At 40.8% G+C, this 27,630-nt stretch overlaps 2 protein-coding genes across 4 annotated transcripts in view; one reads left to right on the top strand and one right to left on the bottom strand.

Annotated features, from left to right (window-relative positions):
• The window catches only part of HSPBAP1 (HSPB1 associated protein 1), a 50,567-nt gene extending 32,678 nt beyond the window's left edge, over positions 1–17,889 (bottom strand). The window contains exons 1-3 of one of the 3 annotated variants that reach the window (XM_033211017.1): positions 17,222–17,888; positions 14,979–15,178; positions 4,778–4,963 (exon numbers count right to left, since the gene is read on the bottom strand). In XM_033211017.1, coding sequence (XP_033066908.1) covers positions 4,778–4,943 — 166 coding nt within the window. In that variant the 5' untranslated portion in view covers positions 4,944–4,963; positions 14,979–15,178; positions 17,222–17,888. Of the gene's footprint in view, positions 1–4,777; positions 4,964–14,978; positions 15,179–17,221 lie in introns of all 3 variants that reach the window. The other 2 variants (XM_033211016.1, XM_033211015.1) reach the window with 2 other exon arrangements.
• Positions 17,890–18,402: 513 nt separating this feature from the next.
• The window catches only part of SLC49A4 (solute carrier family 49 member 4), an 86,266-nt gene continuing 77,038 nt past the window's right edge, over positions 18,403–27,630 (top strand). The window contains exon 1 of the mRNA XM_033211018.1: positions 18,403–19,132. Coding sequence (XP_033066909.1) covers positions 18,793–19,132 — 340 coding nt within the window. The 5' untranslated portion in view covers positions 18,403–18,792. The remainder of the gene's footprint in view (positions 19,133–27,630) is intronic.

Raw genomic sequence — 27,630 nt, 5'->3', positions numbered from 1 at the left:
ACTGCTGGGCTTAAGCAATCCTCCTGCCTCAGCTTCCTGAGCAGCTAAGACTACAGGTGTGCACCATCACACCCGGCTAATTAAAACAATTTTTTTTTTTTTGTAGAGACAGGGTCTTGCTCTGTTGCCCAGGCTGTTCTGGAACTCCCAGCCTCAAGTGATCCTTCTTTCTAGGCCTCCTACAGTGCTGGGATTATAGGTGTGAGTCGCTGTGCCATGCCACAATCTTCATAATATATAAGGAATTCAAAAAAATTTTTAAACCCTAAAATCCCAATAAGGAAATAGCCAAAGAACAATTATCAGAAAAAAATACAAATTACTAATAAACATGAACATATGTTCAATATCACTAGCAATCAAATAAATGTGTGTGTGTGTGTGTGTGTGTGTGTGTGTGTTTTGAGACAGAGTCTCACTCTGTGGTCCAGGCTGGAGTGCAGTGCCACTATCTTGGCTCATTGCAACCTCTGCCTCTCGGGTTCAAGTGGTTCTCATGCCTCAGCCTCCCAAAGAGCTGGGATTACAGGCGTGCACCACCATGCCCAGCTAATTTTTTGTATTTTTAGTAGAGATGGGGTTTTGCCATGTGCCCAGGCTGGTCTCGAACTCCTGAGCTCAGGTAATCCACCCACCTCAGCCTCCCAAAGTGCTAGGATTGCAGGCATGAGCCACTGCACGTGGCCAAATAAATGTTAATTAAAATAATGAAATAACATTTTTCATGTAACAGGGCCTCGCTCTGTCTCCCAGGTTTGAGTGCAGTAGCGTGATCACAGCTGACTGCAGCCGCGACCTTCCAGGCTCAGGTGATCCTCCCATCTCAGTCTCTCGGGTAGCTGGGACAACAGGTGCACGCCACCATGCCCAGATAATTTTTTTGTACTTTTTGTAGAGACAGGGTTTTGCTATGTTGGCCAGGCTGGTCTTGAACTCCTGGGCTCAAGCAATCCTCCTGCCCCAGGCTCCCAAAGTGCTGGGATTACAGGCATGAGCCACCATCCCCAGCCTGAAAGATTTTTAAGATAAATTTCAGTTTTGGCCAAGGAGTAGCAAAACAGGAACCCTCACATGTTCTGAAAAGAATGTAAATAGAAACCACCTTCGTGCAAGCCCTTAGCCATATGTTTCAAAGCCTTTCATTCTTTCACTTCACAAACTGAATGCCCATTAGGGGCTCAGCCTATGATGAGATGTGGCCCTTGCCCTCACAGAAGTGACCTTCTTGAGGGGAAGAGACTTTAAACAGGTAATTATACAACCATGTGATTACAACTGTGCTAAGTGTTACTAAGAGATACAAAGTGTTCTGAGGTAATTGAATAGTCACACCTGATTTGCGATATGGGGAAGGATAGATTTGTCAGGAAAAATGACATTTAAGCTAAGATCTGACAGAAGGAGATGAATTAATTAGGTAAAGTTGGGGGAAAGGGAAGTGAGAAAAGAGAGGCTAGACACAGGGAACTACATACACATGCAAAGGTCCTGAAGTGGGAAGAAACAAAGCCCTGGAAATACAGAAACAGAAAAATGCTTGTCTGGCCTGAGCTCAGGGATAGAAATGATGCTGGGCCTTCCACACCACAATGGACATTTTGGTCTTTAGCCTAAGCGTAACTGGAAGCCATTTAAGTGTTTTAAGCAGAGAAATAAGATTAGATTTGTTTTCCTAAAAGTCGTCTCTGGCGTCAGTATGAGGAATGGTGTGGGAAGGGAGGGCAAGGGGTGTAGACAGACTAGGATGAGGCCATACAACTATGGAGGTGAGAGAGTAAGCGAGGTAACGCCCACTAGAGGACAGCTGTGGAGACAGACAGAAGCAGGCAGATGCTAGATATTTAGGATGTAAGTCACTGAGTCACAAGACACCACTCAAGACAAGCAATCAGAATGACTCAGAGGTTCTGGTGTAAGGAGCTTCACAGATAGTGCTGCTAATGATGATAATGTCATACCCTTTGATCCAGTAACTCTCCTAAGAATCAATCCTAAGGAAGTAATCAGAAACTTTGACAAAATTTGTTTGCAAAGATGTTCACTACAGTCTTTTTAAAATTTAAAACTTGTAAGCAATCTAAGTCATCAAAACTTTAAAATAAATTATGATACTACCAAACAATAAAATATTAGGTAGCCATTGAAAAATCATACAATCTCAAGAGAAGCTGCTCAGAGTAAAAGAAAAAAAAAAGCAAGCTGTGAAAATTAATATAACTTTATTTTTAAAATACAAAAAGGCCTACATGGGCCTACCTCAAAATATAACTAGTGGTTATCTCTGAGTAGTGGGACATTTGCAAGTTGTATACTTACTAAGGGTAGTATCCAGAATATATAAAGAACTCTTATAACTCAATAATAAAAAGACAAAAACAATTAGAAAATGGGCAAAGGATATGAACAGACATTTTTCCAAAGAAGATATACAAATGGCCAATACACACATAAAAAGATGCTCAACATTATTAGTCATTAGGGAAACACAAATCAAAACTATAATAATACTTCCCATACACTAGAATAGTTATAATTTTTTTTCTTTGTTTTTTGTACTTTTAGTAGAGACAGAGTTTCACCATGTTGGCCAGGCTGGTCTCAAACTCCTGACCTCATGATCCGCCTACCCTGGCCTCCCAAAGTGCTGGGATTACAGGTGTGAGCCACTGCATCTGGCCTAGAATAGCTATAATTTTTAAAATGGAGTGTTGGCAAGGATGTGGAACAAACTGGAACTCTCATACATTGAAGGTGAGAATATAAAATGGTGCAGCTGCTTTGGAAAATGGTTTCTTAAAATGTTAAACACAGAATTACTGTATGACCCAGTAATTCTACTCCAAGAGAAATGAAAATACATGTCCACACAAAAACTTGTACATGAATGCTCATAGTAGCATTATTTGTAATAGCCAAAAAATGGAACGACCCAAATGTCCATCAACTGATGAACAGATAAATAAAATGTACATATTCGTACAACAGAATATTATTTGGCAATAAAAAGAACTGAAGTACTGACACATATTACAACATGGATGAACCTTGAAAACACACTAAATGAAAGAAGCCAGGCACAAAAGGGCCAATATTGAATGATTCCACTCATATGATATATTCTAAGTAGTCAAATTCATAGACACAGAAAGTAAATCAGTGGCTGCGAGGGCCTGCAGTAAGGCAGAATGGAAAATGATGCCTTAATGGGTACTGGGCTTCTTTATGGGATAATAGCAATATTTCAGAATTAGATAGTAGTGATGGTTGTACAACATCGTGACTATACTAACAACCAATGAATTGCATACTTTTAAATAGCTAAAATGCTAAATTTTATGTTATGTAGATTTTATTTAATAAAAAAGAACATTGTCTTTCTAAAAGCTCAGAGTCATTTCTCACAACCTCAGAGAGTTATTTCCCTTTTTTTTGTGCTTAAGTATTAACTTGAAAATGTCAAATTACTGTGTCTCATCTATAAAATGGGATAATAGCAGCACTGTCCTAAGGTTTTAGGAAGATTCAGAAAGCTAATACCGTATGTGCAAAGTATTCACAATAGTGCCTGAAACAACAGCTTTAAATAAATGTTAGCTATTGGTAGTATTGTACTTGGAATCTAACCAGAATGTGAAAAAATTACTATTTCTATTTTTATCCAAATTAGTATCTAACAGACACTTCAATGAGAGGCAGAGTTCTTTGACTAAAATCAACAAGGAAAAGGCACAATTTGATTTTTATGTTATTGCTGCTGGTCTAAGATTGAATTTTAAACAGTTTGATCTTTGATTATAATGAGATGACAAAGAGTTCCAGGTATATTCAACATGCTACATCTGTCACAGGAGTACAAAGGGGTTCCAGACACCAAAAACTAAATAATTCTGTCAGCAATGCTACAAGGTCGAAATGAGAGAAAGCAGGTTGGAGCGGCAGGAAGGGAAGCTGGGGACTTTTCTAGTTCTCCTGAGCTGTTAATAGATATTAATAAGCCACTTTACCTCAATGCTTAAAAAAACTGAAATTCTAGACTACCAAACTTACCCATATTGAAATACAAGTTAAACACCAGAAAATGATTATAGACTCTCTTAGATTAGAAACAGTAGTTTTAGAGTTAATGGTAAATTATCTAAATTTTAGAGTTAATGGTAATTGCTTTATCTGAAAATAGGGCAAACAAATCAAAATGTTATGTCTTCAGAAAAGAAGAGGCAAAATCTATTTGCTTAAGAGAATAAAAGAGCGAGCTTTACATATGGTTCATGTTTGTGCAATGCAAAACAGGTCAGTCAGTCAATAAAGCAGAGGGATAAAACTACAACCAAGTAATTATACACCTATAAATAGTGCCTGAAGCCACAAATAAAAGGACACATTCTACTTGAGTAAAAAGTGGACAGCACTATTAGATTAGGATTGGTCTAATAGGAACATAAATAAGAGCACATTAACAAATATTTATTTATTAAGTGTCTAACATTTAATGAACCACAATAATGTCTAGCAATATACATATAAGATAAATGAACAAATACATTTTGTATGGGGTCATAAACTATAGACTGTTTTGTCTATAGTTTATATAGACAAAAACAAAAAACACTTAAGCCAAACTGTTTTCCAAACCTTCCAATAAAATATTCCTGTATGTACAGTGAATGGTCAAAAAAAAAAGGATTAGAAAGGATTCTCAAGAGATCAGGAGGCCACTGCTGAGAATGTAGGGATGCTCCTGAAGAGACATTATGATGGTGATTACCTATAGTCATACCTGTGCTCATGCTTTTCATCCCCATTCTGAATCGTATCCGTTTGCCATGAAGGACCTCCGAAAGGTATTTAGCATCCCAGTGTCGTGCTGGCCAATCAAACACCATGTTACAGAAGATTGCAGGCTGTTGTAAAGACATGATAATTTCTTTTGCTTTCTCTGGCATAAAAGGTTTGACATGTTCACCTAGAAAGAGAAATGAATAGAGCAATAGATAGAAAACTATCAAGTTTTTTCATACAATATGGAGAAAAAAATAGCTAATATTATTTTTATCATGGCAAATCATTCTCTACAATTACAATGATGTATACATCATTTACTGCTGTTTCTATACACATATGACCTCAAAAGACCTAATTCTTTTCTTTTTTTAGATCCAGGGGTATATGTGCAGGTTTGTTACATGGGTATATTGTGCAATGCCAAGGTTTGGGTTTCTACTGAACCTATCACCCAAATAGTGACCACAGTACTCAACAGGTAGTTTTTTAACCCTTGCTCCTCTCCCTGCCTCCTCTCTTTTAGAGTTTCCAGTGTTTATTATTCCCATCTTTATGTCTGTGTGTACTTGATGTTTAGCTCACACTTATAAGTGAGAACTTGTGGAATTTGGCTTTCTGTTTCTGCATTAATTAACTTAAGATAATGGCTTCCATCTGCATCCATGTTGCTGCAAGGGAAATGATTTCATTCTTTTTTATGGCTGCATAGTATTCCATGGTGTGTGTGTGTGTGTGTGTGTGTGTGTGTGTGTGTGTACACACACACACACACATATATATATATATCATATTTTCTTTATTCAATTCACCATTAGTGGGCACCTAGGCAGATTCCATCTCTTAGCTATTGTGAATAATGCTGTGATAAACACATGAGCGCAGGTGAAAAGACCTAATTCTTAAATGATTTTTCTCATATTAAATTTTAAGTGTTTAAATTTTGGTAGATATTTACAATATTCAATGTCAAAAATGAAACTTCAGTGTTAAAAAAGGCTTTCCAACTACATCTTTAAATTTTAGAAGGTGTGATTTTTTGGAAAACACTACTTCCTAAGTAGAGGATTATGTAAGAAATGCTGATGGGAACTACTCTTGAACAACTAGAGTTGCTGCAGTCAGCAACAATTCTACTTGTTATATCATAGGTTAATGCTAGAAAGACTACTGAGTCAATATAGCAGTCAACCGGGGAGCGGGAAAGATTATTTTTACTGCAATTTTAAAAGGATAAAAGATGTACTTAGATGGCAATCAATATTAATCCTTGGTTTCAACTGCATCTATAAACAGTACAGAAGAGCTGTACAAACCAACACTGTAACTTACTATTTAAATAAATGTCACAGAATCATAAAATATTAATCTTGGATAGGATAGCAAAGATTAGTATTTTTTGAATAAAAGAACAAGCAAGTTTCTCTTTTAAAGACGTCTTAAGATGGCAAGTTTTTTGGGAGGTTTAAAAAATGCTTCACACTCTCTGACCCTCAAAACATATATTTATGATTCTCAAGAACAATCAGCTAACCCTCTATTTTAGTTACTTTATCTATAATTACACTTAATTCAAAAAATTAAGAAAAATTCATAAATAGTCCAAATTCTTCTCTCACCCAACCTTCTTCTCTATGATAAAAGGAAGAGGGATAGGGAAGGAATCAACAAAGAATTTGAGTAATTTGTGTTTGTCTAAAGGTAAGGCTTGTTTTTAAAGAAACTGAAAACTTAAATCAGTTTGGCCTCCTTTCTCAGAGGACAAAAACTTGGAATCCCTTCTTAAATCCTCGGTGAAAGTCAGCAGGCTCTAAGCCCTTGGCAGATGACATTTGAGAACAATCTGTTACCTTCTACACAGTCATCATTCTAAGTGAGGAGGTCAGTGTGGATGCTCAGAGGGGAAAGGCAGGAGAGTCAGGGAGTGCGTGCAGTGAGGAAGAGAAGGCACCCTTGGTCTCACTGAAAAGCAGCCCCTGGTTTATCTTCAGGTGACCTCTACATGGTCAAGAGCCCTGTAAAGGATAACATTATGTGACCAAGAATACAGTTTTCTGTTTTTCCTTGAGATGGTTGCTTTTTGTTGTGTTTTTCACTTTTGACATGTACAGCAACTTTGCATTCAAGTTCTTCATCCATTCCAACGGGCCTATAAATCTAAGTACAAGGTTACCTATATTGCAGTGCACCAAATCTTCCTGGACTTGGTATGCCTGGATTCCGCGTGTATGAAAACGAACACCCACATTTTTTTATTATATGTTTTTAAAGTTTTGCTGTAGACTACTTGGACGGAAGGTCAAATTTCTCCTCTAACCTCTTAAAGTCTCTAGCTGAGACTGACATAAAACAGGTTAACAGGGAAACGCATACAAACATTATTCAGAACTTTTTACATGTACATGGGAGCCCTCACAAGAAAAATGAAGACCGAAAGAAGCAGTTAGAGCTTAACATCTACATAGTAGGTTGGGCAAAGAGTAGTAAATTTTGAAAATGTGACAAGACAAAGAAGTTGGATGAGTATAGTTAATTGTGGAAAAGTGACTGGGAAGATAAAGGTTGGTTTAACAAGGTTTGTTAGTACAGATTTCTCTCAGCCTTTATTACCCATCTTTGGTTACAAGAATGTCTTCCTTGTTCCTGGTACAGGGAGGGCAACTTTTACATGGAAGTTTTACCTCCCGCTTTTGGGAAGAAAAAGGGAGCTCAAAATGAGCTTGCATCTGCTGTTTTTCAAGGCCTTTTTTTCTTTTTTTGAGACGGAGTGTTGCTCTGTCGCCAGGATGGAATGCAGTGGTGCAATCTTGGCTCACTGCAACCTCTGCTTCCCGGGTTCAAGCGATTCTCCTGCCTTAGCCTCTCAAGTAGCTGGGACTACAGGCACGCACCACCATGCACAGCTAATTTTTGTATTTTTAGTAGAGACGGGGTTTCACCATATTAGCCAGGATGGTCTCGATCTCTTGACCTTGTGATCCACCCACCTCAGCCTCCCAAACTGCTGGGATTACAGGGGTGAGTCACTGTGCCCGGCCTTTTCAATGCCTTTTACCCAAAATAATCAATGTACCAAAGTGGCATATTTGGGGGTGGCATATTTTGATCCCTACACTATGAAAAGCTATAATATATTCATGATAAATAGTATTCTATTGTTCATGGCATATAAATTGGAATCATCCTTTGGGAAACAACTGGGAAAATGAAAGAACTGTTCATTATCTCAGTAACTCATGTTATAGGAATTTACTGTAACAAATAATGAATCATGAGCTATGTATAGCATACACATACACACACACAAATGTCTACTACCGCACTATAACAACAAAAAATGTAAACAACCTAATGCCCCAAAGCAGAAAAATATTTACTAAATTATGATAAGGCAATCTCATAGTATACTATATTCACTAAAAATGAGGGCTGTCTAGAAATATGTAGAGATGTGAGGTGGGAAGGGAGACCTGGACCTGAAGATGACTCAGAGCTATTGCAATAGCCAAGCGATAAGTATGGTACAGGCCTGAACAACAGGGGTGGCAGTGAGTAAGTGAGAGATGGTAAAGATGAAGAAATACTCAGAGAATAATATCAAAGGCTATTACAACCAGAGATGTGGGGTGGGAGTCAGATGTAGCCACAAGACTGAGTCGTCTAGACTTGGTGACTTGCCATAAGAGAAGTCAAGAGCAATAACTCATTCTATTGGGAAGATGAGTGGTTTGATTTTGAACACAGGCACCATAACAATACCATACATTTAACTGTTTAATGCTTCACTGTTTACAAGGCACTTTTACATACATTAAAAGTGCTCATCTGATCTTATATGAAGCCTGTAAAACACAGGCAGAGACGGTAATTCATTTCCATTAACTGAAGGAAGAAATGGAAGCTTAGATGTCAGAGGACTGGAACCAGATTTATCAGGTCCCCTCAGTCCAAGTCCAGTGCTCTTTCCACTGCAAAATCCTATTTCTAGAGAACTGACTGTGCAACTTAACTAGGGCTAAAAACTCAGAAGAAAAAATATAAGCTGAAAGGATACACAGGAAAGCTCAAGATCAATTCATAAATAATCATTCACATGTGCTCTGGGGAGAGAGGAATGTTTTGAGGAGCGCATGAATTGTATGTGCATGAGCACACACGGCAGGGAGTGCTAGTTGCTTTTGACAAAGACTCTTTGCTTGGCCAAACTTTAGTCAGGCTTTGATTCTTTTGCTAGGTCCATCTATGCACTTCCTTGTAAAACCTAGTTTTAGGCAAGAACCTTGCTAAGTCAGTTTAGCAAGAATTGCCCCCATCCCTGACATCTGATCAGGTTTTTCATCCTCAACCCACCTCCAGGTGATATCTGATCACCTTGGCCTGCCTTCAGCAAGAATCCTGTTAGGTTGGTTTAGCCAGATTTCCCCTTACCCCTGGTGTTTCCTCTTAGTAATTTCTCATCCACTGACTCTGCTCCTTGGCTGTAAATTCTCACTTGCCCATGCTGTCTTTGGAGTTGGGCCCAATCTCTCTCCCCAACTGAGAGACTCCGTTACAGTAGTCCTTATATCTATGGTGATGGTCCTGAATAGTCTTCCTTATCATGCTTTAACAAGTGTCACTGAATAATTTTTTCTTTAACTTCTACTTACCCAATACTCATTCTCTTCTTCCTTATTAAAAGAACTTTGGGCAACAGGAATGACTGAAAAATTTTATTTCCCAGACTTCTTTGCAGACAGGAGTAGCTAAATATAGATAGATAGATAGGGAATATATATATATATAATTTCCGTGTGTGTGTATGTGTGCGCACGTGCACATACCAAAGTTGTGAGTCAGCCTTTTTGCCCTCATCCTTTTCTATATACTGCCTGGAAAGCAGACATAATGATTAGCCCTCTTGAGAGACAAATGAAAGGTCCAGGAAACTGCAAACCTTAAGCAAAAGAATGCCAATATGTTCATCTTCGTGCTACTGAACCAACTACTACTTCCTGAATCCTTTTAGATTAAAAAAAAAAAAATCCTTCCAGTCAAGACTGTTATTAATTCATAGCTGGCATAACACCCTGCTTTCTGAGGCCATCATTTTCAAGGATAACCATATTCTCCCTATACAGTGCTCTGTGGCTTGGGCTGGATGAATCATGGCTGGTCTGACACTCAGTCTGACACACACAGTTCTAAGGTTGTAAAATACTCAACCTATGAACATTTTGCTTTTGGAACTTTAAAGGGCAGAGAAAAACAGAAGCACGAATTACTTTGGGGTAGAGATTTATTTATTCTACTTACCTTACATTAGAGCCAATAGATCACGTGGCTTTGATTATTTCCAAAATGGTTCATATTTGAGTAGATATAACTGGATAGCCTTTTATAAATATGCACACAGGTGACAGTAACACATGAGTAGTGTTTTGACAAAAAAGCTACAAAGAAGTAAATATTCTCTAGCGTAAAGTTAAATTAAAAAATTTAATTATCTGATCTAAAAATCCCACACATCCCAGAGATTATTTAATAGGAGACCTCCAATACTAAAATTTGCTGAGAGAGTGCCTGGCCTAGTGACTGGTATATATTAAATGCCAAAACATTTGCTAAATGAATGAAAGCACTATGAAGTGTGTGCAAAGTGAGTAGTAGGATGTTCATCATAACAGAAAATTAGCATATTTACAGAATTTCAGGCCCATCGTGAAATAAAACAATCAGCTGGTTGTGAGATAAAACTAATTTAGCTTCTGATAATTTAATCAACAATAAACTGGGCCACTAAATTAATGAATTTAAATGTTACAATTTCCTTTAAAGAAGAATGCGATGCTACCCTGTATTAATTAAACAGCCTACAGATGCACCCAGTTACTCCATGCTAGAAATATTTTGCAAAGAGCTATAAAAATTCTGAAGCAACCTCAACAGTCTTCAAAGGATAAGGGTATTTAGGTCTAAACTTGCAGCAGGTAGTAATTTTTAACTAGATGACTTAGAAACTGCTGAAAAAAACAGATTAGTGATCTTGGTATTACACAATAATTTTTTCTCTCTCCAAATGTAGCACGTTCTCCAGTCAATTTATTACAGGCTTAGTTAACAACTAATTCTTTGGAGATAGTGAAACATCATCACAAATAAATTGCATCCTTCTCAGTAATTTTTTTAAATTAATGCAAAGTACAAGATAATTTGAAACCTAATTTCTCTGAGTATGCCAACTATCTGGTCAGTCAATTAACACCTGGCCTGCATTTGTATCTGAGATTTCAACTTTAAGACAAGAATAAGGAACATTTACCATGTGTCCAGAACACTCCGAACATTAATAGAATATAACAAAAATCTTGAAATTGAAATTAACTTGTCTCCCATCAGGTATAATTTTAATGAAAAAATTAAAAAGATTTTTAAAAACCTTCAGAAGTTGACATAAGAGTAAGTCTCACATTACAATACAGAGACTCACTATAATGATACAGCATGAATTTAAAACTGGGTCCTGGCACAGTGAGATCATTTATTTCTGAATGTATACATCTAAGTATATATGTGGTGTTTCATCAGACAACTATTGTATATACATATAAGAAATTTAAAAACCTCTGGAATGGTAGATATTAGGGCAAAAAATAATGACCATTTGGGCCATGTTAGAAAAACCCGATGGAATCGTGCAAATACTAGCTAACAAAATGACTGGATTAGTACTAAAGACTGAATGGTAAAACTTACACCAAAAAGAATTTTTCATTTTGTAGCCCCTATTTTAAAATGTCAACACAAACTAAGAAAATTCTCCTGAAAGGCAACATAATGCTTAAGTAAAATGATGGCTAACCATAAACCCTTTGAATTTCAATGTCTAGAAGGTGATGTCTATCACTGAAAAAAACCACAAACGTTAGTGCCGTGGCCGTTATGACCTAGCCTTATCAATACCAAGGCTTGGTGTTGCAGTGAACATGCGGGAAGTTCAGGCTGGGCACCTGAGACAGTTACATGCTGGACAGTTACCAAAGGTCCATGAGCCTTTTAGCTTCTTTCTATCCTCCTACACTTATAACGTTTGTCCATTTAACCCAGAAAACTTACCTTTACCTCAAAAAATGGCTCATAAATTCAAAAGTAATACTAGTCTTAAACCAAAGCAAGAAAACGGAAATCTGTCTATATTTTAAGTGAAGTTAACACTAGAAGGAATGACATCTCAAATACTAAAGATTTTTGCAATGTACCTCCAAAATTTCTACCAAAATGTTTCCATTGAACCCCAGCCTCCCCTAAGTGAATTTTTGATAATTTAAAATAAATGATTATTTTATCTTACTTTTCCTCAAAAATATTCAACAGCAAGGTCTTGAAAAGACATCTGCACACCCATGTTCACAGCAGCACTATTATAATAGCTAAGTGGTGGAAACAACTCAAACATCTGTTGACAAATGGATAAGCAAAATGCTTACGCATGCAATGGAACGTTATTCCACCTTAAAAAGGGAGGAAATTCTATCATATACTACAACATGGATGAACCCTGAAGACAGTACGCTAACTGAAATACGCCAGTCACAAGAAGATAAATGCGATATGATTCCACTTATATGGAGTATCTAAAGTGGTCAAATTTCTAGAAACTGAAAATAAAATGGCAGTTACCAGGGACTGGCAGAAGAGGAGAAAGGGGAGTTATTGTTTAATGGATGTAGAGTTCCAGATTTGCAAGATGAAAAAGCTCTAGAGATCGCCTTCCCAATGATGTGAATCTACCTAACACTACTAACACTTAAAAATGGTTAACATGGTCAATTTTATGTTATACGTTTTTACCACATTAAAATAAATGGCATTGTTTTTCTGATACTCATCATTACCAAGCACTCAGTGAAATTAAAAATTTTATCTACATTATGAATTACATATGGATTCTAACATGGGAATTTTTTACTTTTTGAGATAACACAGGCTTTTGCTTTTCTTTAAACTCCTCCACCCTTTGCCCTTTAAAATGAGAACAAAAATGACATGGTGAGTATGTGTCTCCAACTGAAAAAGAGTAAATCCAGTTATGTAGGAATGTTCATTCTAAATGAAAATCAATTCCATACAACTCTAGATGAGATATTTCCTCAGCAAGCACTGGAAGAAGAGTTACTAACACATTCTTCTCTTCATCAAGGCATAATCTTGGCTATAACTAAAAACTAAAAAACAGCCCAATAGAAAGAAATATAATAACCTCAGTTTGAAAGACAGAATCACACTCAAAAACTGCAATTTTTAATTTCACTGAATGATTCAATTAATGTATGATTATGAGAACATTTCACATTCAGAATTCAAATTGATTCTTAATTAACAATAAGTAGTTTCATATTTCATTATTTCTAAGCTGTTATTTCAAACAAACAATATCACATTCTTGAAGGCAAACCTCTTACTTTTATCTCCCTAGAGATTAGTCCAGTGCCTGGCATAAAATGATGCTAAACAAATGTTTTTTTTTTTCAAATAACTGTATAAGAATACCTGATTTTTAGCAATGTATAAAACCTCATTGAAACTAAGCACTTCTGTATAATGAGTTATCAAGCATAACCAAGGTGATCAGTTCCACCATTTTATGCTCACCTCTACCGGTTACCCTTTCCTGCTCCCAATCACTGACTCACTCCCATCACTCCTAATCACCCTCAACCCTGCTGAAGCTTTTTTTTTTTTGGCAACCATGCTGAAGCTTTTTTTTTTTTTTTGAGACAGGGTCTGGCTCTGTTGCTTAGGCTGGAGTGATCTCAACTCACTGTAACCTCCGCTTCACAGCTTCAAGCGATTCTTGTGCCTCAGTCTCCCAAGCAGCTGGAACTACAGGTGCGTGCCACCATGCCCAGCTAATTTTTGTATTTTCTGTAGAGACAGGGTTTCACTATGTTGCCCAGGCTGGTCTCAAATTCCTGAGCTCAAGAGATCTGCCTGCCTCGCCTCCCAAAGTGCTGGGATTACAGGCGTGTGCCAACATGGCTGGCTGCTTCTTCACTCTGAAGTCTCCAGCACCTTTCTCTACTTCCTTATTTTTGTGGTGCCTTGCTCTATTTTTCTGCAAAGACTGAAATCCACGATTTTCCTCTTCTTCACTTCAACATTTGTATTTTCACCCTGCTCTTCTCTGGACTCAATGGATACAAGTCTTCCTCTTTTTCACCCAGGTTCTCTGTCACTATTTCTACTCTAGTAGAATCGGTCTCCTCACCTGGCTCATCTTTAAGAAATCATCCTAGGAAGCACAAAGCAACCCAATTTCTATTAGTTCCTTCTCCTCTCAGCCTCCAAAGTACCTCATGTGTATCATACTGAGTATTACATCCCAGCTAATTACATCTGACCTTTTGGATATGTCTTATACTACAGGTCTTTTTATCTCTGTCTTTATTGCCAAAAATGATATTTATAAGCTATTTTGGGGCAAAGACTGTCTTCTGCTTTACCACATGAAAAAGGTCTGTTTACTATATGCCATTCAAATATTTTTTGATCATGGAATAAGTTTGCTCAAAAATGAACTGTTCAGCCGGGTGCAGTGGCTTATGCCTGAAATCCCAGTGCTCTGGGAGGCTGAGGTAGGAGCATCACTTAAGGTCAGGAATTCGAGACGAGCCTGGGGAACACTGCGAGACCCTGTATCTACAAAAATAAAAAATAAACAAAAATGTTTTAAATGAACTTTTCTATGACTCCCATTGTATTCATCATTGTACTGAACATACCGACCCTTTCACTTGACTTTATTTAATGTATTTATTTTTCTCATTCTCTTACATAACATCTCTAATTTCTTTTCTTTCAGTTTCAACATTAGTCACTAAGGCTGGCACTTTCTATTAATAATAAAAATGGTCACCATTCTTGAATATCCAATTCCTGCCAGATACCATGCTAGGTAATCTACACATATTAACTCTAATCTTCACAATAATCATGCATTTTACAGAGGAGGAAACTGAGGCTCAAAGGGATTAAGTACCTTGTCCTCCAGTCTTTCTCCCTCCAATCAATCTTCTACCCTTCAGTCAAAGTGATCTTCCTGCAACCAAAATTAATCATGTTATTTCCCTCACCTAAAACTCTTTGAGGTTTCCTACTATCTTAATGTCTAGATTCCTTAACCAGGCATAAGGTAACCTTCAGGATACCTCTTTTCTTACCACTCCTGACACTGACTTCTTTCAGTTCTTGGCTGATGTCATGCTTTCTCCTTCTGCCTCTGGACTTGGCATGGAGTGCCCTTATTCATTCATTCAACAAACGTGGCATGTGCCAACTATGTGCCTGGCATTGTACTTGCAGCTGGGCACATGGCAGTGAATGAAACAGACATAGGTCCTGCCTTCAAGGTACTTACGATCTAATGGAAAAAACAAATAATAAATACAGATTGTAATAAGTAAAATGACAGAAGCAGGATGCTGTATTCCAGAACATCTAGGGTTGGGGGGTGCAAGAGAAATCACAGTGACTGTTTTAGATAGTTTGGTCTCTTAAGGTCTCAGGTGGTGACATACTTTAAAACCTAAAGATTAAGTCAGCTATGTGAAAAGCCAGAGGGGAGGTGAGTGACAAGAGATCCTGCTAAAGACATCAGCAGAGCCCAAACCAAGGATTATTACAGGCCACGGTTAAGAGTCTAGGTTTTATTCTAACTTCTAAGGGCAATGTAATTCACTGAAGAATTTTACATAAGGAAGAGTCACATTTTGCTGCTGAATGGAGAAGGGATTAGAGGGGCACAAAATAGAAAACAGAGACACAAGTCAGGAAGATACAGTAGTAGTTGAGGTGAGAAAGTGCGGATGATTTGCAGTAGGGTCTGATAGTGAAGGAGGAAAAAAGTAGACAGATTAGATGCAGAATTGACCTGACTTGCAAAGTCATCACCTAAAATTAAGAAAGAGGCAGAGAGAGGTTATAGAGTTTGGGGATTTGTCATTGGAGAAAGTCGGTAGGCTCACTAGAGAAACAGAGGATCAAAGGGATCTCAAGCCCATACTGGTTGAATATTCAAGAGTTTGGCCATTTTCACTTTATACGGTCATCAATTTGTGCAGGACTTTTTCCAGCAAAGTTCAGGCGCATAGTGCAGGTACAAAGTGGACAAAAGGTTGATTTCATCCAGAGTAAGAGTTTTGTCAGAAAAAGGTGCAGGAAGGGACAAGAGAATTTTTCAAAGGAACGACATACATTCTGGATAAGGGGGTGTAGTGGACAGAAAATGGAAAAATCAGTGCAATGGAGGTATAGATGAAGGTCAAGAATTGTCTCCCTGGTAGAAAGTGGTCAGATAGTAGGAGGCTATAATTTGTTTCTTCTGCTTGGAATGGGCATCTCCCCCTTCAGCAAACTATCTGATCCCTAAATACATCCATCGTTTTCTGCTCCCTGACTTCCTGAACCCAGCACCACTCCCTGAGTTTGTCACCATCTCATCCAATCAGAAAGGCTCACCTCAGCGGATCACAAGGTCAAGAGATCGAGACCATCCTGGCCAACATGGTGAAACCCCGTCTCTACTAAAAATACAAAAATTAGCTGGGCATGGTGGCGCGCTGGTAGTCCCAGCTATTTGGGAGGCTGAGGCAGGAGAATTGCTTGAACCTGGGAGGCAGAAGTTGCAGTGAGCCAAGATCGCCCCACTGCACTCCAGCCTGGTAACACAGCGAGACTCCGTCTCAAAAGAAAAAAAAAAAAAAAAAAAAGGCCGACCTCAAACTATTCCCTCCTTGAAGCATTTATGTTCTCTCCACTGAGATCCCTCCTCCTAATAACAACTCTCACAGAGTGTACTACTGATGGAATAGCTCAGGTGAACATATAGCAAGTCATTCTTTTTCCTTTCCAGGCTCCTTTGGAAAAGGTATTGTTATAAATATTCAAAAGTCTCTGGATCCCGCGACAGTATCCAGAATAGAGCGCTGCACGGTGCAATCATTCAATAAATAATAACAGGGATCTCAAGCTCATGGGTCGCCAAACCTCATCTCCACTTGCCAAACCAGGGTTCACTGAAATAGAATAAAAGCCCATAATCCCTGTTCACAAGTCTCAGATAACTCCCATTAATCTCAAAGGTTGCCTTCAATTTCACAAATTTAATTTTAATCCCAACATTCAAAACACTCCTATTTAGCTAACGATGGGCAAATATAAAACAAAAAACAAACACCCCATGCGTGAAACAGTACTGGTAGGCTACCCTATGACGATCAAAAATCTGGATGCTACAATTCGAGAAATGCCACGCTCGCTAGAAAATACAGAATTTTCTTCATAGTCCAATGCAAGGCCAGAGAGACCTGGGACGGGGCTAAGGCAAACGGCCCCAAGAGAGGTGCCACGAGAGTCAACTGGCATTGGGTTTGTACTCAGGGTCTGACCTTAGCCTGGCACCTACCTTCCTCCCCTTCAGCCCCAGCTGCAAGGATCACAGGAGTGGTCGCCTCGGAGCCTGCTGCCATGACTACCGCAAGGCGGGTTCTACCGGAACCCAAGGCGGAGCGGAGCTGGGGTGGGGTCAGAGTAGGGACCAAGCTCCGGGACCCGAAGCTGCACCACAGGAAGGAGACTCGGCGACTCCCGCCCGCCTCCTACGGAAACGCAGGCGCTCACGTGGAGGTCACGTGGCGGATGCTGGGCGGGACCACGCAGCTTTGTTTTGATACCCCGGGTGTGGAAATATGAACACGTGGTCTGAGTTGTGGCGCTTTTTTACCTAACCCGGACCTTAGGCTTCTTTCCTGTAGTCTTAGCTTCGTTTCTGTGTCTCCTTTTTTAGTCAGATCCTTGCTTTCCGCCTCGGCTTTTCTCTACCCTAGATGATTGGAGTTTTAGGAGAAGGTTTGACGCTTCGTGGGGCTCCGGCGGTGGGATGGGTCTCTGACTTCAGCTTTCGCGAGCCGCTCTTGGCAGCCTTGAATGCGAGGCTAGCTCATGCTTCTCTTACACCTCTCTTGCCCTTCTGGTAGCAACCTACTTCTAATTTTAGTGGCTGCCGGGAAATACGAACCTCGGGCAAAGAATCCTGTGATTGCATTCCCTGTGACTCATTTCCCGATCCAGACAAGCCAAATTGCTTGACTTAGGTTTTCAAGGACACTAATCCACAGCTGTCAGGCTTCTGGATTTGTATACCAAAATAAACAAACAGCTGTGTGAAGAGATCAACAACCACCTTTCTTCTCGTTTACCCTGTGGTCAAATCATAATCACTGGAGATGGATCTGGGTCACTTTGGGGCAAAAATCTTACAACTTTACTAGACATACCTTTATTGCTCGCCTATTAAGTGACAGACGAAATGGGTAAAAAAAAAGTTTACATACATATGAATGGAATTGGCTAGTTTGCAGTCTCCTCTTTGGATATGTAAGACAAAAAATAACAAAAATAGGCAATACTTATTGTACATAAATGATTTTTATGAGATAATCCCTTGGGACCAACTACGCCTAAATCTTATCCTCTGCCTATGATTTCTGAAGTTACTAACTCAACAAAAATAAGAATAAGCCCAAAATAGACGCAAGCATTAGGTTAAGTGAGCACAGGTCACTGAGTTGTTTATTACGCACAAGATTTAACTTGAACACTTCCTCCAAACACCCCAGGGTTCCTTGCCCAACCTCCTCGAATACAGCCTCTCTGCGAGTTTCCCTGTCCCCGACTCAGCCGCGCTTGTCCCTGCCTTTTCAGCGCTACCTGCCCTCAGTCTACGACCTGGCTCCTTTCCACTCGCAGGTGTCTCCCCGCCACCCGCGGAGGGGAGGGCGGACCCCAGCCTCCCTGCCGCCTGCCCCGCCTCCCCGCCGGCCCGGCTGGGGCCGCGCAGGCGCACGAGGCGCGGCCCGGAGGCCGAGGGCGACCACAGCAGCCTCCGCCTCCCACTGCTCCGTACGATTGTGCCCTGGGCTAGTCGGCGGTGACCTGGAGTGAGCCCGGCATTGGCTTCGCGCGCGACGCGTCGCCATGGGCTCTCGTTGGAGCAGCGAAGAGGAGAGGCAGCCGCTGCTGGGGCCCGGGCTCGGGCCTGGGCTGGGGGCCTCCTGGAGAAGCCGGGAGGCGGCGGCGGCGCTGCCCGCGGCGGTCCCGGGTCCCGGGCGGGTGTACGGGCGCCGCTGGCTGGTGCTGCTGCTCTTCTCGCTGCTGGCGTTCGTTCAGGGCCTGGTCTGGAACACCTGGGGTCCCATCCAGAACTCGGCGCGCCAGGCCTACGGCTTCTCCAGCTGGGACATTGCGCTGCTCGTGCTGTGGGGGCCCATCGGCTTCCTGCCCTGCTTCGCGTTCATGTGGCTCCTGGACAAGAGAGGTGAGGGGTCGGGGAGCGCCAGCCCGCGCTGTCTCTCCTCGGGGAGCCGGCGCCTGCCCGCGCTCCAGGCCTGCCAGCCGCCTCCCTTGGCCGCGGCTTAGGGGTTGTGTGAGGTGATGGAGTGTTGCTAGCATTCCATTTCTGATTTAGGAACCCGCCGTCCCCAAAGCGACAAATGTGGGTAGGCTACCTTGCAAATATGTATGTTTTTATCAGGCCGTTTATGCAACACCAGGGATTTAAGCGATCTCTAAATGTTCAAGTTTTTACATATTGTGAACATCAGAGCATGCCCGTGCACGTGCAGTGTGTTTTACACCTGACAAAAATGACTGATGCTTTGACTTCAAAGGGATTTGGGGATGTTGAGGGTGAAAAGGTCGGAAAATAGATTGATGGTGCCCAGATGTAAGGAAATAATGAGTTGGTTTTGTGTAATAGATGACTCCAGCCCAGGAAGAGCTATTGGGAAACTCAGATCTGACACTTTGGTTTCTGGAAGGTGGTGCTCGGCAGCTTTAAAATGTGTGTATGTGGCTTTCTCAGTTGAGATTTGTGACTTTCAATTAAAGCTTGCAGATGAGTGAAGATGCTTTCTTAGAATGGTACCCTGGACATCTCTCTTTACCACTTGCCAGTGTGATTCTCTGAGGAGAAAAAAAAAAAAAGCCATAGGACTGAGAATCAAGGCATACGTACCACATAAGTATGGATAAATGATTAGTAGTGACAGTCTACCCTCAAGAGGCTGTTGTGCCAGATTTTATATTTATTAATTGAATAATGCTTGGGAGCTACTTTGTACAGTTTCTGTTCAACGTTTTATAAGTTTTGTTGCAGTGAGTTCTTTAGTCAGATTTAGAAGGTTGTCTTAGTTCACTGGAGCTGCTATAACAAAATACCATAAACGGGGTAGTTCATAAACACAGAAATTTATTTCTCACAGTTCTGGAGGCTGGGAAGTCCAAGATGAAGGCTCAGGCAAAATTGGTGTCTGGTGAGGGCCTGCTTCCTACACAGTAGTCTTTTCATTATAACATAAGATGGAAGAAGGGGTTAGGGATCCCTCTGAGGTCTGTTTCATACAGGCAGTAATCCTTTTCACTTGGGTTCCACCCTCATAACCTAATCACCTTCCAAAGTCTGCACCTTCTTAGTCCATCATTTTGAGGGTTAAGATTTCAAAATATGAATTTGAGGCCGGGCACAGTGGCTCAAGTAATCCCAGCACGTTGGGAGACTGGGGTGGGAGGATTGCTTGAGCCCAGGAGGTCGAAGCTGGAGTGAGCTGTGATGGCACCACTGCACTCTGCCCTGGGCAACAGGGCAAGACTTGTCTCAGAAAAATAAATAAATAAACAAAATATGAATTTGAGGGGAACACATTCAGACCTCAGCAAAAGTCAGGTGTGGGTAGGTATAGAATTGCAATTGTCTGGCATGTAGTTAGCACTCAAAATTAGTTGGTTATTAAGAGAGTAATAATGGCAGGGCCATGTTAGTAGCTATGCTTCCTTCTCTCCTCCTTCACTGGAATTACTTCATTGGAATCCATGTGAAAAAGACTAAGGAATAGTTGATTGTAAATTCCTTAATGATCAACAATGTAATGTAGCTGCTAAAAAAGAAAGGACAGTTTTAGGCATAGAAGCATAGTGTCCAAAACAAGAAGCGAAATAGTTTGATAGGCTCTACATTAGTATTTAGTTCTGAGCTTGATTCTGAGAAGGCCGTTTGACAAACTGCAGAACTTTGAAGGTTCTGCAACAAGAATGATAAAGGGTATAAAAATCATGATGTGTAAAGTGAAGGGAACTTGGGTATATCACACTTCAAAAAGAAACTTGAGGCAAAATATAGACTGTGAGGATCAAGTAAAAGAGGAATTAGACTTATGTGTAGTTCTAGAAGGAAGAACTAGACTGAGTCAAGTTACAAAGGAATGTAACCCAAAGCAATACAAGGAAGGACCTTCTAACAAAGATATCCAGCCCTGAATGGGTGTGTCTTGACAGCTGTAGAACTTCCAGCTAGAGCAAATACTTTTGCAGAAGATGTGTACTAGGTACCGAGGAAGGGCTTCTCCTACCAAATGGAGATTTTCTTTGGGTTTTTGTTGTTTGCTTTTAAACTAAATATTGATTTTCCTTGGGTTTGTGCTGGGCTCAGTGGCTCACGTTTGTAATCTCAGCACTTTGGGAGGCTGAGGTGGGTGGGTCACTTGAGCCCAGGAGTTAGAGACCAGCCTGGGCAACATGGTGAAACTCCGACTCTACAAAAAACACAAAAATTAGCCGGACATGTTGGTACGTGCCTGTAGTCTTAGCTACTGGGGAGGCCAGGATCAATTGAGCCCAGGAAGTAGAGGCTGCAGTGAGTCATGATCGCTCCACTGCTTCTCTCCAGCCTGGGTGACAGAATGAGACCCTGTCTCAAAACAAACAGACAAACAAACCCAAAGAAGTACTTTACCTATCATCAATGTTACAATAATATTTTTTTAAAAAGAAAAAAGATTTTATTTGTTTCCGCTGATGTATTTTTCTTCTGTTCCAGGATTCAGTCTGCGGTCTTCTGTTGCATTTAGTTGTTATTTCTCTTTAGTTTCCTCCAATCTGTGATAATTCCTTGGTCATTCCCTTAACAAGTTTGGCTAAATTCAGGGGAAAATGCTGTGTTGTAGTTTCTTTTTATTTTTATCAGGAGCATTTTTCAGTATTATTCCCCAAATTTAGCCAACCTTGTTTTTTATGGTAGAAAAATGTTAATTTGCACCGTTCTTATTATAATTGTACCTACTATCCATCCGTGGCAGGATAAATTAGAAACTACCTGTTCACTTTATAAAATAAGGTACTTCAGTTCTTCAGTAGTTCTTGTGACTCTATGGTGAATTCAGTTTTATATTTTCCTTTGATTGAAGCAATTAAAAATATATTTTAAAAAATCTATTAGGAAGTAGTTTTCATTTTTAGTAGAAGAAAGCAAATACACTTTTATATGTTGGCTTTCCTGCTACAGGTGTTCCATCTACATACATAGAAAGAAAGTTCTTTCTTGCTTCTGGCATCCTTGGTCACTCAGGCTGGAGTACAGTGGTGTGATCTTGGCTCGCTGCAACTTCAGCCTCCCTGGCTCAGGTGATTCTCCCATCTCAGCCTCTGAGTAGCAGAGACTACAGGCACGCACCACCAAGCCCGGCTAGTTTTTTGTATTTTTTACAGAGACGGGGGTCTCACCATGTTGCCCAGGCTGGTCTTGAACTCCTAGGCTCAAGCAAGGCACTAAAGTGTCTTGTACCCTGGAGGGTAGGTGGTTCTTGGTCTTTGTGCTGCCTCAAGCCCCAGCCTGATTAGCATAGAAGACTGGTTATCTTCCTAAAATGGGTTTGTACCTTCCCACCCTTTTTCATTTACCAGCAAGGAGACAGAAAAGGACTAGCTAGAGAGATCGTAGAGCCAAGACCAAGTGTGCCCTCGAAGCTAATTAAAAGTTTCAAGGAGATAGCAACCCAGTGTGTTCCATGCACTGGGGATATGGCCCTCACAGACCCTCCTCCTAATAAGGAGATCAAGACAGCAAACAAGAAAAGCAAATATTTAGTATGTCACCTGGTGATATTGATACATGGTTTGGAGAAAAGCAATGTAAAGGAGGAAGGGAATGTGATAAGGTGGTATTATACTTTATATAGGGTTTTGGGAAGGCATCACTGATAAGGGGTATTTGAGCAGACACCTGAAGGAAAAATGACACCTGACATGTTAGTTCTGGAGAAGACTGTTTCTGGCAAAGGGAACAGCAGAGATAAAGATTCCAAACTTGTCTGGCATATCCAGGAAAGAGCAGCGAGGCCTTTGTGGCTGGAGTAGCGCCAGTGAGGGAAACAGTGGTAGGAAATGAGGTCAGAGAGGCAGTGAGAGGCCAGGAGATACAGGGCCCTGTAAGTCATTCTTAAATGGCATCTCAGCCGTTATCGAGTGAGGAGGCCTCACTTCATTGACGGGCTTTACGTGGAAGAGTAAAACAATGACTATGCTCTTGTCTTTAGGACAAGAGCCAGAACAGGGAGACAAGTTAGGCTAGTAGAATAACCCAGATGGGAGCTGATGGTGGCTTTTGACTAAGGTGATAGTGGAGGATTTGAGAAGTGGTTAGATTGCAGATATGTGTTGAAAGTAGATTCACCAGTATTTGTTGAAGGATGAGATGTGGAGCGTGAAGGAAGGAGACGAGTCTAAGCTGTTTCTCAACTTTTTAGTATTACTGATTGGGAGAATAGAGCTTCAATTTACTGATTTGTGGAAGATTGTAGAAAGAGCAATTTTGGAACAGATGGCATGGAGATCAGGGATTTGAAATGCCTGTTAGATATCCAAGTAGACAGATTAAACTGTCAATTGAATATACAAGTATGGAGTTAAGGGGAGAGGCCTGTGCAGTATATTTGGGAGTTGTTAGCCTACAATGGTATTTAAAGTCATGGGTCTGGTTCAAGCTCATTCTTATTGGTTTAAAAAAAAAGAAAGAAAGAAAAAGAAAAAATATATATAAAAAGTGTTGTGGGACTGGGTGAGATCACCTGTGGAGAAGGGTGGAGCTTCCCTGGAATAGAGGACTGAGCCTTGGGGCATTACAACATTTAGAGGTTGGGAAGATGAGAAAGAACCAGCTAGTGAGGACTGAGAATAGAGCACTGGATTTAGCAACATGGAGATCTTTTGGTGTTCTTTAAAAGAATCATCTCCCTTGAATGATGTGGTGAGTTTGAAATAAAATACAACGAGAAGAATCAAAGACAGTGAATGTAGACATTTCTTTCCAGAAGTTATGCCATAAAGGGCAGCAGAGAAATGGGCAGTAGCCAGAGGGAATGTGGGTACTAAGAAGGTTTGGGTTTTGTTTTGTTTTTTTCTTTTTTCGGTAAGAGATACTAAAGCATATCTATGTAATGCAACATCATAACAGTTCCATAAAAGGGGGGAAATTGATGATGCCGGAGGGAAAGGGAGGATCTGCTGTAGCCATGTAGGCAAGATGGGATGCAGTCCTCCAGGGCACAGGTAGACAAGTTGGCCTTAGATGGAAGCATTGACAGTTGATTCTTTAGTAGTAACAGGAAAGAAGATAGAGTATACACATACAGATGCAGATGATGGATGATAAGAACTTGTAGAAGTTATCTTTGCTTTTTTCCCCTCAGAAAAATAAGAAACAGAATGATCCCCTGATAAGGGATCAGAGAGAGAGGATACAAATGATCCCCTGAATAGGGGAACAGAGAGAGAGGATACAAATAGGGAACAAATGAGAGAGGATAAATTATGAAACTATTTTATAGAAAAATGAAGGACACATGGTTTAGGAAGTTGTAGTAGGATTGTTGGGTAGCACTGAGGGCTGCTTTCAGTGACTGATCATTAATTTGAAGTGAGACCAGTCAGCATGGTTGTGTGTTTCCCTCCAGCCTGTTCTGCTGGGCAAGTACAGGCATGGGCAGAGTTGGCAGAGAGATTTAACCAGAGTTGCAGTTTTACCAGGTGAATAGGACTGACAAAGTGCAGACCAAGAGTAGAGGGTTGGGTAGAGAGAAATCTGACAATGGACCATGGAATCTAAGGAGGACAAAGAAAACACATGAGGTGGCTGAGAAGAAATAGCAAGCTCCCAAACTGTCATTCCGTATTGAATCAAGAATTTGTTCTTGTTAGACTACTAGAGGGAATGAATGGGAAAGAGAGGAGGCCATGGTTGAGGAATGGGGTACTTGAAATTGAGATTATGGCCTGTAATCCCAGCACTTTGGGAGGCCAAAGCAGGTGGATCACCTGAGGTCAGGAATTCAAAACCACCCTGGCCACATGGAGAAACCCCCTCTCTACTAAAAATACAAGAAATTAGCCAGGCCTCGTGGCGGGCACCTGTAATCCCAGCTACTCGGGAGACTGAGGCAGGAGAATTGCTTGAACCCAGGAGGCAGATGTTGCAGTGAGCCGAGATCGAGATCGCACCATTACACTCCAGACAAAGAGCAAAATGTCTCTCAAAAAAAAAAAAAGGAAATTGAGATTATGACACGGATGCAGTTATGGTAAAGATAAGGTCAGAGTATAAATAAAAGCGTGGATGGCTGAGGTAGGGCTAAGAGCCTACCTCAGACCGTGGAACAAGAGGTCAGAGATCTGAGAGGCCAGCATACTGAAAGGATCATCTAGTGGATATTGAAATCACCAGGTTTATGAAAGGATAGTGTCCTGAGGAGTAACAATGAGCCAAGACATCTTTAAGCAGTGAAGGCGAATAACCGGGAGGCAAGTGTGTGGTGGTCTGTAGACAACCACAGCAAGGAGCAGTGGGTATTAGTCAGAAAAAATTAGACCAAAGGCTATTCTGGCCATGATGGAGTAATGGGAACTGAATTTACCCTTCTATCTTAATTAAAAATGAAAAATAAGGAATCAAAATATGTGGAACTAAATAAATTTCAGGAGCTGGGCATGGCACACCTTTAATCCCAGCCACTGGGGAGGCTGAGAAAGGAGGATCACTTCAGGCCAGGAGTTCAAGACCATCCTGGGCAACATCGTGAGACCCTATCTCTAAAAAATAATAATAAATAAATATTAGAACAAAACAAAATACGTAAAACAATGGTTTTCAAACATTGGTCGACAGGCAGGGCAGGACAGGGCAGTGATCCCTATGACTGCTTCAGTTTACCATCCAGAGAGAATTGCCAGGCAGGAGCACAGAAATGGGGAGCTCACTCAGAGCCCAGCAGTTTTCCTGAATTGAGGAGATGGAGGTGAGAATTCGAAGAGGCCAACATAGCTAGAATTCTTAAGGTAGAAAACAATGGAGGAGGAAACTTCACAGAGAATGTTCTGGATCAGCAGGGTGTTCCTCTTGAGTCTTCAGCAGAAAACTGATCAGAGGATACATGTGAGGAAATTAGCCAAGACTGGAGGAAGAACTGCCAAAAAAGAACAGGCAGAACAGTTTCCCAGGATTACACAGGCTGGGAATAGTTCGTGTTCCCAAGACCTGTAATGGAAAAATCTCTATAAACATACTACAAACGTTCAAGAAGATAGAAGAAAGAAAGCGTGAACACATTAAAGAGAGACAAAGAGGACAGGAAAAGAACAACATTGGGCCGGGCGTGGTGGCTCACGCCTGTAATCCCAGCACTTTGGGAGGCCGAGGTGGGCGGATCACGAGGTCAGGAGATCAAGACCATCCTGGCTCACACGGTGAAACCCCGTCTCTACTAAAAAATACAAAAAACTAGCCGGGTGTGGTGGCGGGTGCCTGTAGTCCCAGCTACGCAGGAGGCTGAGGTAGGAGAATGGTGTGAACCTGGGAGGCGGAGCTTACAGTGAGCCGAGATCACGCCACAGTACTCCAGCCTGGGTAACAGAGCGAGACTCCGTCTCAAAAAAAAAAAAAAAAAAGAACAACATTGAACTTCTAGAAATGAAAAATGTGATCAATGTGGAAGGTGAAAAATATAATCGATGTCTGAGATGAAAGAAATATACTAGACAGGATATAACAGCAGACTAGACATTGCCGAAGAAAAGGTCAGTGTGACTTGAATATATAGCACTAGAAACTATCCACAATGGAACATAGAGAAATAAAGACTAAAAATGATCAAACAAAAAACATGAGTTATCAGTGAGCTGTGGGACAATTTTAAGTGGACTGATATGCATGTAATTGGAGTCTCAGAAGGAGAAGAGAGAAAAGTAAGCAGGGAGAGCATGGAGTGAGATAGAGTGATGCAAAAAAAATGTTTGAGGAAATAATGGTCAGAACATTTTCCAAATTTAATGACATCTATAAACCCACAAATCTAAGAAATTTAAGAATCCCAGGAGAAGACCCATAAGGAATCCTACACCAAGGCACATCATGTTCATACTTCTTTAAAACCAGTGATAAAGAGAAATTCTTAAAAGCATGGGGAGAAAAAAGACCAGGTAACTTGTGGGCAGAGAGAGTAGGAATGATCTGGAAGTGGCAGGGAGAGCAATGTAAGGGATTTCTGTGGGAGTAAGAAGGTAGAGAGAATGTTTGGAGAAGAGCTTCAGGAAGGTAGTGATTCCACTGATTATGCCTGAGCACTCCAGAAGGCACAGAGGTAGGTTTCTGGGGTTGAGGAGGTAGGTGGCAGAGATGAGGTCTCATTAGGGGATATATAAAGCCCTATCAGGATAAAGATGACCTGTGAATCTTGAATCTTTTGTGTCTCATTTATACAGGAAAAACAGGCATGATGTCATTAGTTCTGACAATCTCCAAGGCAGATTAGGGTGACGAGGCTGTGAGGGTTGTGAGCAGAGAAAAGAGGATCTGCCCCAGAGCCAGCAGAGCTCATCTTCGCTTCAGTTGGTGGAAGTGTGGAGCCAGGGAAGGGGGTGGTCTTACCAGGTGAGCTCTGTGCCTGTTGCTAACTTTCCATGCTTCCACTATGGATGTGTGGGTTGTGCGGG

Source organism: Trachypithecus francoisi, unplaced genomic scaffold (assembly GCF_009764315.1).
Source record: "Trachypithecus francoisi isolate TF-2019V2 unplaced genomic scaffold, Tfra_2.0 Lachesis_group0, whole genome shotgun sequence".
NCBI classification, from domain to species: Eukaryota; Metazoa; Chordata; class Mammalia; order Primates; family Cercopithecidae; genus Trachypithecus; species Trachypithecus francoisi.
The sequence above is the reverse complement of the archived record's forward strand: the minus strand, read 5'-3'. Positions and strand labels throughout refer to the sequence as shown.